Source organism: Leucopleurus acutus (genome assembly GCF_964270905.1).
Source record: "Leucopleurus acutus genome assembly, chromosome: 2".
NCBI classification, from domain to species: Eukaryota; Metazoa; Chordata; class Mammalia; order Artiodactyla; family Delphinidae; genus Leucopleurus; species Leucopleurus acutus.
The window spans coordinates 52,154,700-52,169,490 of record NC_139143.1 but is presented as its reverse complement, the minus strand read 5'-3'; the positions used below and the strand labels follow the sequence as shown (position 1 = coordinate 52,169,490).

The following is a 14,791-nucleotide window of genomic DNA, read 5'->3' as shown; positions in this document are numbered from 1 at the left end:
ATATTTAACATTTGGGATAAATTAAGCCAAGTTTTCTAACAGCATGTAAAGCAAGTTTTGTTTTCTTTAACAGATATTAATGAATGTCAAGAATCCAGCCCCTGTCACCACCACTGTTTCAATGCCATAGGAAGTTTTCACTGTGGATGTGAACCTGGGTATCAACTCAAAGGCAGAAAATGTGTGGGTAAGAAGAGGGCTATGAATTCAAAGCAGTAACATCTTTGTAACTTCTTTTTTTTTAAATTTCATTTATTTTTTTATACACCAGGTTCTCATTAGTCATCAGTTTTAAACACATCAGTGTATACATGTCAATCCCAATCACCCAATTCAGCAAACCACCATCCCCACCCCCCGACCGCTTTCCCCCCTTGGTGTCCATACGTTTGTTCTCTACATCTGTGTCTCTCTTTCTGCCCTGCAAACCGGTTCATCTGTACCATTTTTCTAGGTTCCACATATATACGTTAATACATGATTTTTTTTTTCTCTTTCTGACTTACTTCACTCTGTATGATAGTCTCTAGATCCATCCACGTCTCAACAAATGACTCAGTTTCGTTCCTTTTTATGGCTGACTAATATTCCACTGTATATATGTACCACATCTTCTTTATCCATGCAACTGTCGATGGGCATTTAGGTTGCTTCCATGAACTGGCTATTGTAAATAGTGCTGCAGTGAACATTGGGCTGCATGTGTCTTTTTGAATTATGGTTTTCTCTGGGTATATGCCCAGTAGTGGGATTGTTGGATCATATGGTAATTCTATTTTTACTTTTTTAAGGAACCTCCATACTGTCCTCCATAGTGGCTGTATCAATTTACATTCCCACCAGCAGTGCAAAATGGTTCCCTTTTCTCCACACCCTCTCCAGTATTTGTTGTTTGTAGATATTCAGATGATGTCTATTCTAACAGGTGGGAGGTGATCTCTCATTGTAGTTTTGATTCGCATTTCTTTAATAATTAGTGATGTTGAGCAGCTTTTCATGTGCTTCTTGGCCATCTGTATGTCTTCTTTGAAGAAATGTCTATTTAGGTCTTCTGCCCATTTTTGGATTGGGTTGTTTCTTTTTTCAATATTGAGCTGCATGAGCTCTTTATGTATTTTGGAGATTAATCCTTTGTCCGTTGATTCGTTTGCAAATATTTTCTCCCATTCTGAAGGTTCTCTTTTCATCTTATTTATGGTTTCCTTTGCTGTGCAAAAGCTTTTAATTTTCATTAGGTCCCATTTGTTTATTTTTGTTTTTATTTCCATTACTCTAGGAGGTGGATCAAAAAAGATCTTGCTGTGATTTATGTCGAAGATTGTTCTTCCTATGTTTTCCTCTAAGACTTTGATAGTGTCCAGTCTTACATTTAGGTCTCTAATCCATTTTGAGTTTATTTTTGTGTATGGTGTTAGGGAGTGTTCTAATTTCATTCTTTTACATGTAGCTGTCCAGTTTTCCCAGCACCACTTATTGAAGACACTGTCTTTTCTCCATTGTATATCCTTGCATCCTTTGTCATAGATTAGTTGACCATAGGTGTGTGGATTTATCTCTGGGCTTTCTATCTTGTGTCATTGATCTATGTTTCTGGTTTTGTGCCAGTATCATATTGTCTTGATTACTGTAGCTTTATACTACAGTCTGAAGTCATGGAGTCTGATTCCTCAAGCTCCGTTTTTTTCCCTCAAGACTGCTTTGGCTATTCAGAGTCCTTTGTGTCTCCATACAAATTTTAAGAGTTTTTTTCTAGTTCTGGAAAAAATGCACTTGGTAATTTGATAGGGATTGCACTGAATCTCTAGATTGTTTGGGGTAGTACAGTCATTTTCACAATATTGATTCTTCCAATCCAAGAACATAGTATATCTCTCCATCTGTTGGTATCGTCTTTAATTTCTTTCATGAGTGTCTTATACTTTTCTGCATACTGGTCTTTTGTCTCCCTAGGTAGGTTTATTCCTAGGTATTTTATTCTTTCTGTTGCAGTGGTAAATGGGAGTGTTTCCTTAATTTCTCTTTCAGATTTTTCATCATTAGTATATAGGAATGCAAGAGATTTTCTGTGTATTAATTTTGTATCCTGCAACTTTACCAAATTCATTGATTAGCTCTAGTAGTTTTCTGGTGGCATCTTTAGGATTCTCTATGTATAGTATCATGTCATCTGCAGACTGTGACAGTTTTACTTCTTCTTTTCCAATTTATATTCCTTTTATTTCTTTTTCTTCTCTGCCATGGCTAGGACTTCCAAAACTATGCTGAATAATAGTGGTGAGAGTGGACATCCTTGCCTTGTTCCTGATCTCAGAGGAAATGCTTTCACTTTTTCACCATTGAGAATGATGTTTGCTGTGGGTTTGTCGTATATGACCTTTATTATGTTGAGGTAGGTTCCCTCTATGCCCACTCTCTGGAGAGTTTTTATCATAAATCGGTGTTGAATTATGTCAAAGGCTTCTTCTGCATCTATTGAGATGATCATATGGTTTTTATTCTTGTTTGTTAATATGGTGTATCACATTGATTGATTTGCATATATTGAAGAATCCTAGCATCCCTGGGATAAATCCCTCTTGATCATGGTGTATGATCCTTTTAATGTGTTGTTGCATTCTGTTTGCTAGTATTTTGCTGAGGATTTTTGCATCTATATTCATCAGTGATATTGGTCTGTAACTTTTTTTTTTTTTTGGAGTATCTTTGTCTGGTTTTGGTATCAAGGTGATGGTGGCCTCATAGAATGAGTTTGGGAGTCTTCCTTCCTCCACAATTTTTGGAAGAGTTTGAGAAGGATGGGTGTTAGCTGTTCTCTAAATGTTTCACAGAATTGACCTGTGACACCATCTGATCCTGGACTATTGTTTGTTGGAAGATTTTTAATCACAGTTTGAATTTCATTACTTGTGATTGGTCTGTTCATATTTTCTGTTTCTTCCTGGTTCAGTCTCGGAAGGTTATACCTTTCTAAGAATTTGTCCATTTCTTCCAGATTGTCCATTTTATTGGCATAGAGTTGCTTGTAGTAGTCCCTTAGGATGCTTTTATTTCTACAGTGTCTGTTCTAACTTCTTTTTCATTTCTAATTTTATTGATTTGAGTCCTCTCCCTCTTTATCTTGATGAGTCTGGCTAATGGTTTATCAATTTTCTTTATCTTCTCAAAGAACCAGCTTTTAGTTTTATTGATCTTTGCTATTGTTTTCTTTGTTTCTATTTCATTTATTTCTGCTCTGATATTTATGATTTCTTCCCTTCTTCTAACTTTAGGTTTTGTTTGTTCTTCTTTCTCTAGTTCCTTTAGGTGTAAGTTTAGATTGTTTATTTGAGATTTTTCTTGTTTCTTGAAGTAGGATTGTATAGCTATAAACTTCCCTCTTAGAACTGCTTTTGCTGTATCCCATTGGTTTTGGATCATTGTGTTTTCATTGTCATTTGTCTCTAGGTATTTTTTGATTTCCTCTTTGATTTCTTCAGTGATCTCTTGGTTATTTAGTAACATATTGTTTAGCGTCCATATGTTTGTGTTTTCTATGTTTTTTTTGCCTGTAATTGATTTCTAATCTCATGGCATTGTGGTCAGAAAAGATGTTTGATATGATTTCAATTTTCTTAAGTTTACTGAAAGTTGATTTGTCAACCAAGATGTGATCTATCCTGGAGAATGTTCCATGTGCACTTTAGAAGAAAGTGTAATCTGCTGTTTTGGATGGAATGTCCTATAAATATCAATTAAGTCTATCTGGTCTATTGTGTCATTTAAAGCTTCTGTTTCCTTATTTATTTTCATTTTAATGATCTGTCCATTGGTGTAAGTGAGGTGTTAAACTCCCCCACTATTACTTTGTTACTGTCAATTTCCTCTTTTATAGCTGATAGCAGTTGCATTATGTATTGAAGTGCTCCTATATTGGGTGCATATATAATTTTTATATCTTCTTCTTGGATTGATCCCTTGATCATTATGTAGTGTCCTTCCTTGTCTCTTGTAACATTCTTTATTTTAAAGTCTATTTTATCTGATATAAGTATTGCTACCCCAGCTTTCTTTTGATTTCCATTTGCATGGAGTATCTTTTTCCATCCCCTCACTTTGTCTGAATGTGTCCCTAGGTCTGAAATGGGTCTCTTGTAGACAGCATATATATGGATCTTGTTTTTGTATCCATTCAGCAAGCCTGTGTCTTTTGGTTGGAGCATTTAATCCATTCACGTTGAACTTAATTATCAATATGTATGTTCCTATGACCCTTTTCTTAATTGTTTTGGGTTTGTTTTTGTAGGCCCTTTTCTTCTCTTGTGTTTCCCACTGAGAGAAGTTCCTTTAGCATTTGTTGTAGAGCTGGTTTGGTGGTGCTGAATAATTTAGCTTTTGTTTGTCTGTAAAGCTTTTGATTTCACCATCGAATCTGAATGAGGTCCTTGCCTGGTAGAGTTATCTTGGTTGTAGGTTCTTCCCTTTCATCACTTTAAGTATATCATGCCACTCCCTTCTGGCTTGTAGAGTTTCTGCTGAGAAATCAGCTGTTAACCTTATGGGAGTTCCCCTGTATGTTATTTGTCATTTTTCCCTTGCTGCTTTCAATAATTTTTCTTTGTCTTTAACTTTTGCCAATTTGATTATTATATGTCTCGGAGTGTTTCTCCTTGCATTTATCCTGTAAGGGACTCTCTGTGCTTCCTGGACTTGGGTGGCTATTTCCTTTCCCATGTTAGGGAAGTTTTCGACTATAATTTCTTCAAATATTTTCTCCAGTCCTTTCTCTCTGTCTTCTCCTTCTGGGACCCCTATAATGCAAATGTTGTTGCGTTTAATGTTGTTCCAGACGTCTCTTAGGCTGTCTTGATTTCTTTTCATTCTTTTTTCTTTATTGTGTTCCGCAGCAGTGAATTCCACCATTCTGTCTTCCAGGTCACTTATCCGTTCTTCTGCCTCAGTTATTCTGCTATTGATTCCTTCTAGTATAGCTTTCATTTCAGTTACTGTATTGTTCATCTGTGTTTGTTTGTTCTTTAATTCTTCTAGATCTTTGTTAAACATTTCTTGCATCTTCTCAATCTTTGCCTCCATTCTTTTTCCAGGTCCTGGATCATCTTCACTATCATTATTCTGAATTCTTTTTCTGGAAGGTTGCCTATCTCCACTTCATTTAGTTGTTTTTCTGGGTTTTATCTTGTTCCTTCATCTGGTACGTAATCCTCTGCCTTTCATCTTGTCTTTCTGTGAATGTGGTTTTTGTTCCACAGGGTGCAGGATTGTAGTTCTTCTTGCTTCTGCTGTCTGTCCTCTGGTGGATGAGGCTACTAAGAGGCTTATGCAAGTTTCCTGATGGGAGGGACTGGTGGTGGTAGAGCTGACTGTTGCTCTGGTGGGCAGAGCTCAGTGAAACTTTAATCCACTTGACTGCTGATGGGTGGGGCTGAGTTCCCCCACTGTTTGTTGTTTGGCCTGAGGCAACCCAACACTGGAGCCTACCTGCGCTCTTTGGTGGGGCTAATGGCAGCCTTTGGGAGGGCTCACTCCAAGGAATACTTCCCAGAACTTCTGCTGCCAGGGTCCTGTCCCCACGGTGAGCCACAGCCACCCCCCGCCTCTGCAGAATACCTCCCAAAACTAGCAGATAGGTCTGATTCATTCTCCCTTGTGGTCACTGCTCCTTCCCCTGGGTCCTGATGCGCACACTACTTCGTGTGTGTCCTCCAAGAGTGGACTCTCTGTTTCCCCCAGTTCTGTCAAAGTCCTGCAATCAAATCCCAGTAGCCTTCAAAGTCTGATTCTCTAGGCATTCCTCCTCCCGTTGCTGGACCCCCAGGTTGGGAAGCCTGACGTGGGGCTCAGAACCTTCACTCCAGTGGGTGGACTTCTGTGGTATAAGCGTTCTCCAGTCTGTGAGTCACCCACCCAGCAGTTATGGGATTTGATTTTACTGTGATTGAGCCCCTCCTACCATCTCATTGTGGCTTCTCCTTTGTCTTTGGATGTGGGGTATCTTTTTTGGTGAGTTCCAGTGTCTTCCTGTTGATGATTATCCAGCAGCAAGTTGTGATTCTGGTGTTCTCACAAGAGGCAGTGAGAGCACGTCCTTCTACTCCGCCATCTTGGTTCCACTCTCCCTTTGTAACTTCTTAATGGTGCCTTATCTAATCCATGTGCCATGTCCTGGGCTGGATTGTAATACCATGCATCATGTATGTGATCCATGCAAAAACAAAGCAAATGCTCTACATTACAGATTTCATCTTCTAATTACATAACCATTTTTTTTAACATTTCCCCTATTTTGTTACCAATTTTTTTCACAAAATCATAATTTATATGTGTATATATATATACACTTATATATAATGTGTAAATATATACTTTTTCTAGGAGGAGGAAGTGGTTGGTATGGCTACCAGCTATGTTTAGTAATATTTTATTTTTTTTATCATAACGTTTTAAAATAAAGTGTGTTACATAACTTGATTTAAACACTTTAACCTTACACCATGATTATATAATCATCTGTATTAGTTTATGTTATCCTTAAAATCTGAAGGTATAATTTTTATGCAAAGGCGGAAGAAATCACTTTCTCAATCTGCATTACCTATGTTCTTTCATCAAGATGTAAATGAGTGTAGACAGAATGTATGCAGACCAGATCAGCACTGCAAGAACACCCGCGGTGGCTATAAATGCATTGATCTTTGCCCAAACGGAATGACCAAGGCAGAAAACGGAACCTGCATTGGTGAGTGTCTGGCTGTCTCAGCTACTATGATCCATTTACCATCAACAAGCCAAATAAGGCATTCACTCTTAAAATAAATGATTAGAATAAATATAATCTAACAAGGAAATATCTTTTTCTATAGGTTTTGTACTCCCGACTTCTAGTATTGTTGAGCTCTGGGGTCCCAGGGTCATGGCTATACCAGGAAATGAAAGCTCACCAGGGAGATTTAGCCCATTTTAAACTCCCATCAGTTACACAATTGGTTTATATAGTTTCATATCCACATACATTAATATTATGTCATATAATTTCTAACATGAAATTTAGCATATATATTAAGAATTTTGTTGGAAGGGTTAAGAAAAAAATTATGTTTGTAGAGATTTATTAAAAATTCAAAATAGAAAAAACAGCAATCACATCCTCCCCACGACCTCCTCCAAAACCCGGAACAATAGGTTCTTTGAAGACAGCCCGGCTCAGGGACATCCGTGACTGAAAGCACTGGAAACCTTCACTGAATCACTTAGAGACTTTCTGGTCCAACATCTCACAGCGTTGCTGTAACTTCAATGAACTATATACCAGTCTGAGCCGTGTGGATTAAAGGCTCTTGGTGCTGCAGCCAGGAGTCAGTGATGTGCCTCTGAGGTGGGAGAGCCAACTTCAGGACACTGGTCCACAAGAGACCTCCCAGCTCCACATAATATCAAATAGCAAAACTCACCCAGAGATCTCCATCTCAACACCAGCACCCAGCTTCACTCAATGACCAGCAAGCTACAGTGCTGGACACCCTATGCCAAACAACTAGCAAAACAGGAACACAACCCCATCCATTAGCAGAGAGGCTGCCTAAAACCATAATAAGTCCACAGACACCCCAAAACACACCACCAGACGTGGACCTGCCCACCAGAAAGACAAGATCCAGCCTCATCCACCAGAACACAGGCACTAGTCCCCTCCACCAGGAAGCCTACACAACCCACTGAACCAACCTTAGCCACTGGGGACAGACACCAAAAACAACGGGAACTACGAACCTGCAGCCTGCGAAAAGGAGACCCCAAACACAGTAAGATAAGCAAAGCGAGAAGACAGAAAAACACACCGCAGATGAAGGAGCAAGATAAAAACCCACCAGACCTAACAAATAAAGAGGAAATAGGCAGTCTACCTGAAAAAGAATTCAGAATAATGATAGTAAAGATGATCCAAAATCTTGCCAATAGAATAGACAAAATGCAAGAAACATTTAACAAGGACCTAGAAGAACTAAAGGTGAAAAAAACAATGATGAACAACACAATAAATGAAATGAAAAATACCCTAGAAGGGATCAATAGCAGAATAACTGAGGCAGAAGAACAGATAAGTGACCTGGAAGATAAAGTAGTGGAAATAACTACTGCAGAGCAGAATAAAGAAAAAAGAATGAAAAGAACTGAGGACAGTCTCAGAGACCTCTGGGATAACATTAAACGCAGCAACATTTGAATTATAGGGGTTCCAGAAGAAGAAGAGAAAAAGAAAGGGACTGAGAAAATATTTGAAGAGATTATAAATGAAAACTTCCCTAATATGAGAAAGGAAATAGTTAATCAAGTCCAGGAAGCACAGAGAGTCTCATACAGGATAAATCCAAGGAGAAATACACCAAGACACATATTAATCAAACTGTCAAAAATTAAATACAAAGAAAGCATATTAAAAGCAGCAAGGGAAAAACAACAATTAACACACAAGGGAATCCCCATAAGGCTAACAGCTGATCTTTCAGCAGAAACTCTGCAAGCCAGAAGGGAGTGGCAGGATATATTGAAAGTGATGAAGGAGAAAAACCTGCAACCAAGATCACTCTACCCAGCAAGGATCTCATTCAGATTTGATGGAGAGATAAAAACCTTTACAGACAAGCAAAAGCTGAGAGAGTTCAGCACCATGAAACCAGCTTTACAACAAAGGCTAAAGGAACTTCTCTAGGCAAGAAACACAAGTGAAGGAAAAGACCTACAATAATAAACCCAAAACAATTTAAAAAATTGGAATAGGAACATACATATCGATAATAACCTTAAATGTAAATGGACTAAATGCTCCCACCAAAACACACAGATGGGCTGAATGGATACAAAAACAAGAACCATATATATGCTGTCTACAAGAGACCCACTTCAGACCTAGTGACACATATAGACTGAAAGTAAGGGGATGGAAAAAGATATTCCATTCAAATGGAAACCAAAAGAAAGCTGGAGTAGCAATTCTCATAGCAGACATAATAGACTTTAAAATAAAGACTATTAGAACAGACAAAGAAGGACACTACATAATGATCAAAGGATCGATCCAAGAAGATATAACAATTGTAAATATTTATGCACCCAACATAGGAGCACCTCAATACATAAGGCAAATACTACCAGCCATAAAAGGGGAAATCGACAGTAACACATTCATAGTAGGGGACTTTAACACCCCACTTTCACCAATGGACAGATTATCCAAAATGAAAATAAATAAGGAAACACAAGCTTTAAATGATACATTAAGCAAGATGGACTTAATTGACATTTATAAGACACTCCATCCAAAAACAACAGAATACACATTTTTCTCAAGTGCTCATGGAACATTCTCCAGGATACAGCATATCTTGGGTCACAAATCAAGCCTTGGTAAATTTAAGAAAATTGAAATTGTATCAAGTATCTTTTCTAACCACAACGTTATGAGACTACATATCAATTACAGGAAAAGATCTGTAAAAAATACAAACACATGGAGCTAAACAATATACTACTTAATAACCAAGTGATCACTGAAGAAATCAAAGAGGAAATAAAAAATACCTAGAAACGAATGACAATGGAGACACGACAACCCAAAACCTATGGGATGCAGCAAAAGCAGTTCTAAGAGAGAAGTTTATAGCAATACAATCCTACCTTAAGAAACAGGAAACATCTCGAATAAACAACCTAACCTTGCACCTAAAGCAATTAGAGAAAGAAGAACAAAAAAACCCAAAGTTAGCAGAAGGAAAGAAATCATAAAAATCAGATTAGAAATAAATGAAAAAGAAATGAAGGAAACGATAGCAAAGATCAATAAAACTAAAAGCTGGTTCTTTGAGAAGATAAGCAAAATTGATAAACCATTAGCCAGACTCATCAAGAAAAAAAGGGAGAAGACTCAAATCAATAGAATTAGAAATGAAAAAGGAGAAGTAACAACTGACACTGCAGAAATACAAAAGATCAAGAGGGATTACTACAAGCAACTCTATGCCAATAAAATGGACAACCTGGAAGAAATGGACAAATTCTTAGAAAGGCACAACCTGCCAAGACTGAATCAGGAAGAAATAGAAAATATGAACAGACCAATCACAAGCACTGAAATTGAAACTGTGATTAAAATCTTCCAACAAACAAAAGCCCACGACCAGATGGCTTCACAGGAGAATTCTATCAAACATTTACAGAAGAGCTAACACCTATCCTTCTCAACTCTTCCAAAATATAGCAGAGGGAGGAACACTCCCAAATTCATTCTACGAGGCCACCGTCACCTTGATACCAAAACCAGACAATGATGTCACAAAGAAAGAAAACTACAGGCCAATATCACTGATGAACATAGATGCAAAAATCCTCAACAAAATACTAGCAAACAGAATCCAACAGCACATTAAAAGGATCATACACCATGATCAAGTGGGGTTTATCCCAGGAATGCAAGGATTCTTCAATATACGCAATAAATCACTGTGATAAACCATATTAACAAATAGAAGGAGAAAAACCATATGATCATCTCAATAGATGCAGAGAAAGCTTTCAACATAATTCAACACCCATTTACGATAATACCCTGCAGAAAGTAGGCAAAGAGGGAACTTTCCTCAACATAATAAAGTCCATATATGACAAACCCACAGCCAACAGCATCCTCAATGGTGAAAAACTGAAAGCATTTCCATCAAGATCAGGAACAAGGCAAGGCTGCCCACTGTCACCACTCTTATTCAACATAGTTTTGTAAGTTTTAGCCACAGCAATCAGAGAAGAAAAGGAAATAAAAGGAATCCAAGGGTTTCCCTGGCGGCGCAGTGGTTGAGAATCCACCTGCCAATGCAGGGGACACGGGTTCGTGCCCCAGTCCGGGAAGATCCCACATGCTGCGGAGTGGCTAGGCCCATGAGCCATGGCCGCTGGACCTGCACGTCCAGAGCCTGTGCTCCGCAATGGGAGAGGCCACAACAGTGAGAAGCCCACGTACCGCAAAAAAATAAAAGGAATCCAAATTGGAAAAGAAGTAGTAAAGCTGTCACTGTTTGCAGATGACATGCTACTCTACGTAGTGAATCCCAAAGATGCTACCAGAAAACTAGAGCTAATCAATGAATTTGGTAAAGTTGCAGATACAAAATTAATGCACAGAAATCTCTTGCATTCCTATACACTAGTGATGAAAAATCTGAAAGTGAAATCAAGAAAACACTCCCATTTACCATTGCAACAAAAAGAATAAAATATCTAGGAATAAACCTACCTAAGGAGACAAAAGACCTGTATGCAGAAAATTATAAGACACTGATGAAAGAAATTAAAGATGATACAAATAGATGGAGAGATATACCATGTTCTTGGATTGGAAGAATCAACATTGTGAAAATGACTCTACTACCCAAAGCAATCTACAGATTCAATGCAATCCCTATCAAACTACCACTGGCATTTTTCACAGAACTAGAACAAAAAATTTCATAATTAGTATGAAAACACAAAAGACCCCAAATAGCTAAAGCAATCTTGAGAATGAAAAACAGAGCTGGAGGAATCAGGCTCCCTGACTTCGGACTATACTACAAAGCTACAGTAATCAAGACAGTATGGTACTGGCACAAAAACAGAAAGAGCAATGGAACAGGATAGAAAGCCCAGAGATAAATCCACGCACATATGGTCACCTTATCTTTGATAAAGGAGGCAGGAATGTACAGTGGAGAAAGGACAGCCTCTTCAGTAAGTGGTGCTGGGAAAACTGGACAGGCACATATAAAAGTATGAGATTAGATCACTTCCTAACACCATACACAAAAATAAGCTCAAAATGGATTAAAGACCTAAATGTAAGGCCAGAAACTATTAAACTCTTAGAGGTAAACATAGGCAGAACACTCTATGACATAAATCACAGTAAGATCCTTTTTGACCCACCTCCTAGAGAAATGGAAATAAAAACAAAAATAAACAAATGGGACCTAATGAAACTTCAAAGCTTTTGCACAGCAAAGGAAACCATAAACAAGACCAAAAGACAGCCCTCAGAATGGGAGAAAATATTTGCAAATGAAGCAACTGATAAAGGATTAATTTGCAAAATTTACAAGCAGCTCATGCAGCTCAATAACAAAAAAACAAACAACCCCATCCAAAAATGGGCAGAAGACCTCAATAGACATTCCTCCAAAGAAGATATACAGACTGCCAACAAACACATGAAAGAATGCTCAACATCATTTGTCATTAGAGAAATGCAAATCAAAACTACAATGAGATATTATCTCACACCAGTCAGAATTGCCATCATCAAAAAATCTAGAAACAATAAATGCTGGAGAGGGTGTGGAGAAAAGGGAACACTCCTGCACTGCTGGTGGGAATGTGAATTGGTATAGCCACTATGGAGAACACTATGGATGTTCCTTAAAAAACTACAAATAGAACTACCATATGACCCAGCAACCCCTCTACTGGGCATATACCCTGAGAAAACCATAATTCAAAAAGATTCATGTACCAAAATGTTCATTGCAGCTCTATTTAAAATAGCCCGGAGATGGAAACAAACTAAGTGCCCATCATCGGATGAATGGATAAAGAAGAGGTGGCACATATATACAATGGAATATTACTCAGCCATAAAAAGAAACAAAATTGAGCTATTTGTAATGAGGTGAATAGACCTAGAGTCTGTCATACAGAGTGAAGTAAGTCTGAAAGAGAAAAACCAATACCGTATGCTAACACATATATATGGAATTTAAGAAAACAAATGTCATGACGAACCTAGGGGTAAGACAGGAATAAAGACACAGACCTACTGGAGAACGGACTTGAGGATATGGGGAGGGGGAAGGGTGATCTGTGACAAAGCAAGAGAGAGGCATGGACATATATACACTACCAAGCGTAAGGTAGGTAGCTAGTGGGAAGCAGCCGCATAGCACAGGGATATCAGCTCGGTGCTTTGTGACCACCTGGAGGGGTGGGATAGGGAGGGTGGGAGGGAGGGAGACGCAAGAGGGTAGAGATATGGGAACATATGTATATGTATAACTGATTCACTGTGTTATAAAGCAGAAACTAACACACCATTGTAGAGCAATTATACCCCAATAAAGATGTTAAAAAAAAAAAAGTTCAGGGCTTCCCTGGTGGCGCAGTGGTTGAGAGTCCGCCTGCCGATGCAGGGGACACGGGTTCGTGCCCCGGTCCGGGAAGATCCCACGTGCCGCGGAGCGGCTGGGCCCATGAGCCATGGCCGCTGAGCCTGCGTGTCTGGAGCCTGTGCTCCGCAGCGGGGGAGGCCACAACGGTGAGAGGCCCGTGTACAGCAAAAAAAAAAAAAAAAAAAAGTTCAAAATATAATTATTTTAAAACCAAGTATTTTTTAAATGTCAAATCAATAACCAGGCAATAAAGTAAATTATATTTCTCCCTAAGTTTGTTCTTTGTGTGCCTATTCTGTACCAGTCAGCCACAGTTAGCAGAACTATGAGCTGCACAATATACGCAACTGAAACTGATAGCATTCCTGCTCTCATGTACTTAAACAATCAACTGGGATAGATCGGGCAACTCCACTCCCCTCACCAAAAAAAAAAAAAAAAAAACTATTATGCAAGTTGGGATGAAATATCATACAAGCGGTACAAATAAAATTGTACCAGAGTACTCAAAAGAATGATCATATCTAATAGGAGTGACTATCAGCAGTGTCATAGAAGTGATCACATTTAAATATAGTCTTGAATGGAATGTTAATAGATGGAGGTGGTAGAAAAAGGAAAGAAAAATAGCCCTGTATGAGGGGGAAAGAGCTGGACTTAGAGAAAACATGTTAAAATTCTTCCTCCCTTCTTGACAGCTATCTGACCTTGAACAAGTCTTAAGATGACACAGAAACTTGAGTGTAAGTTTCTCATTTTAAAAAATGGGACATTTTAAGAATTTCAGACTGAAGTATTTATTAATAAAGTTAAAATCTGTCTTGGATTTGTTTCAAAATAATATAAGAGTGGGGGAGGGTGTAGATATAAATGAGGGAGTACTGACCACTTGTTGATACTAGTTGAGGTAAATGGAAGTTTAGTATACTTAAAAAAAACATGGGGGGTGTGTGGACTATCAGATTTCAAAGACTCCTCAGCAATATGGATATAGGTAAATATTTTTCTTAATTCCTAAGAATAGTAGCCAACTCATAGCATCATATGCAGTTATGTGTAACTAAGTATTTTTAAGAATATTGATTCTGTAATTATGTATAAGATTAATTACAAATGAGAGAAGCTGAAATATCAGAAGCTGTTTAAGAAGCTACAGCAAAAATATAGCTAAATGAGGAAATGGAAAGTGGGGATATATGGGTTTGTTTGAAGAAAGTAGAATTACCCAATCTTGGAAACAGAGAATAGGTTTAAAGATAACTCTGAGGTTCGCAGCCAGGTTGACTGGGGATAAAAGAATACTGTTATTATAAATAAGAGAGTAGTGATAAGATACTGGAGACATGCTGAGTTTGAAGTACTAGTAAAACATGGCGATGGAGATGAGCAGCCAGCAGCTAGAAATATGGGACTGTGGATAAGTAGCAATGTGGAAATGTTGCTGTAAGTCCACATCAGCAAGCTCACTAGAGTCACTAGTATAAATAGGATGGCCAAAAAAGGAGGGATATAGCGAAGGGGGGAAAGCTGAGAAGAAAACTCTTCCTGTAGTAGGGCGCAAGAAGAGGAAAAGGGGCCCGTTAACAAGTGGCAGAGCTGGGACTTGAACC

General features: G+C 38.3%; 1 protein-coding gene across 1 annotated transcript in view; it reads left to right on the top strand.

The window, feature by feature from the left end:
* The window catches only part of HMCN1 (hemicentin 1), a gene marked incomplete at its 3' end in the record, with an annotated part of 530,768 nt that overhangs the window by 489,141 nt on the left and 26,836 nt on the right, over positions 1-14,791 (top strand). Inside the window, exons 101-102 of the mRNA XM_082833486.1 lie at positions 74-187; positions 6,608-6,733. Of these exons, the coding sequence (XP_082689612.1) occupies positions 74-187; positions 6,608-6,733 (240 nt within the window). The remainder of the gene's footprint in view (positions 1-73; positions 188-6,607; positions 6,734-14,791) is intronic.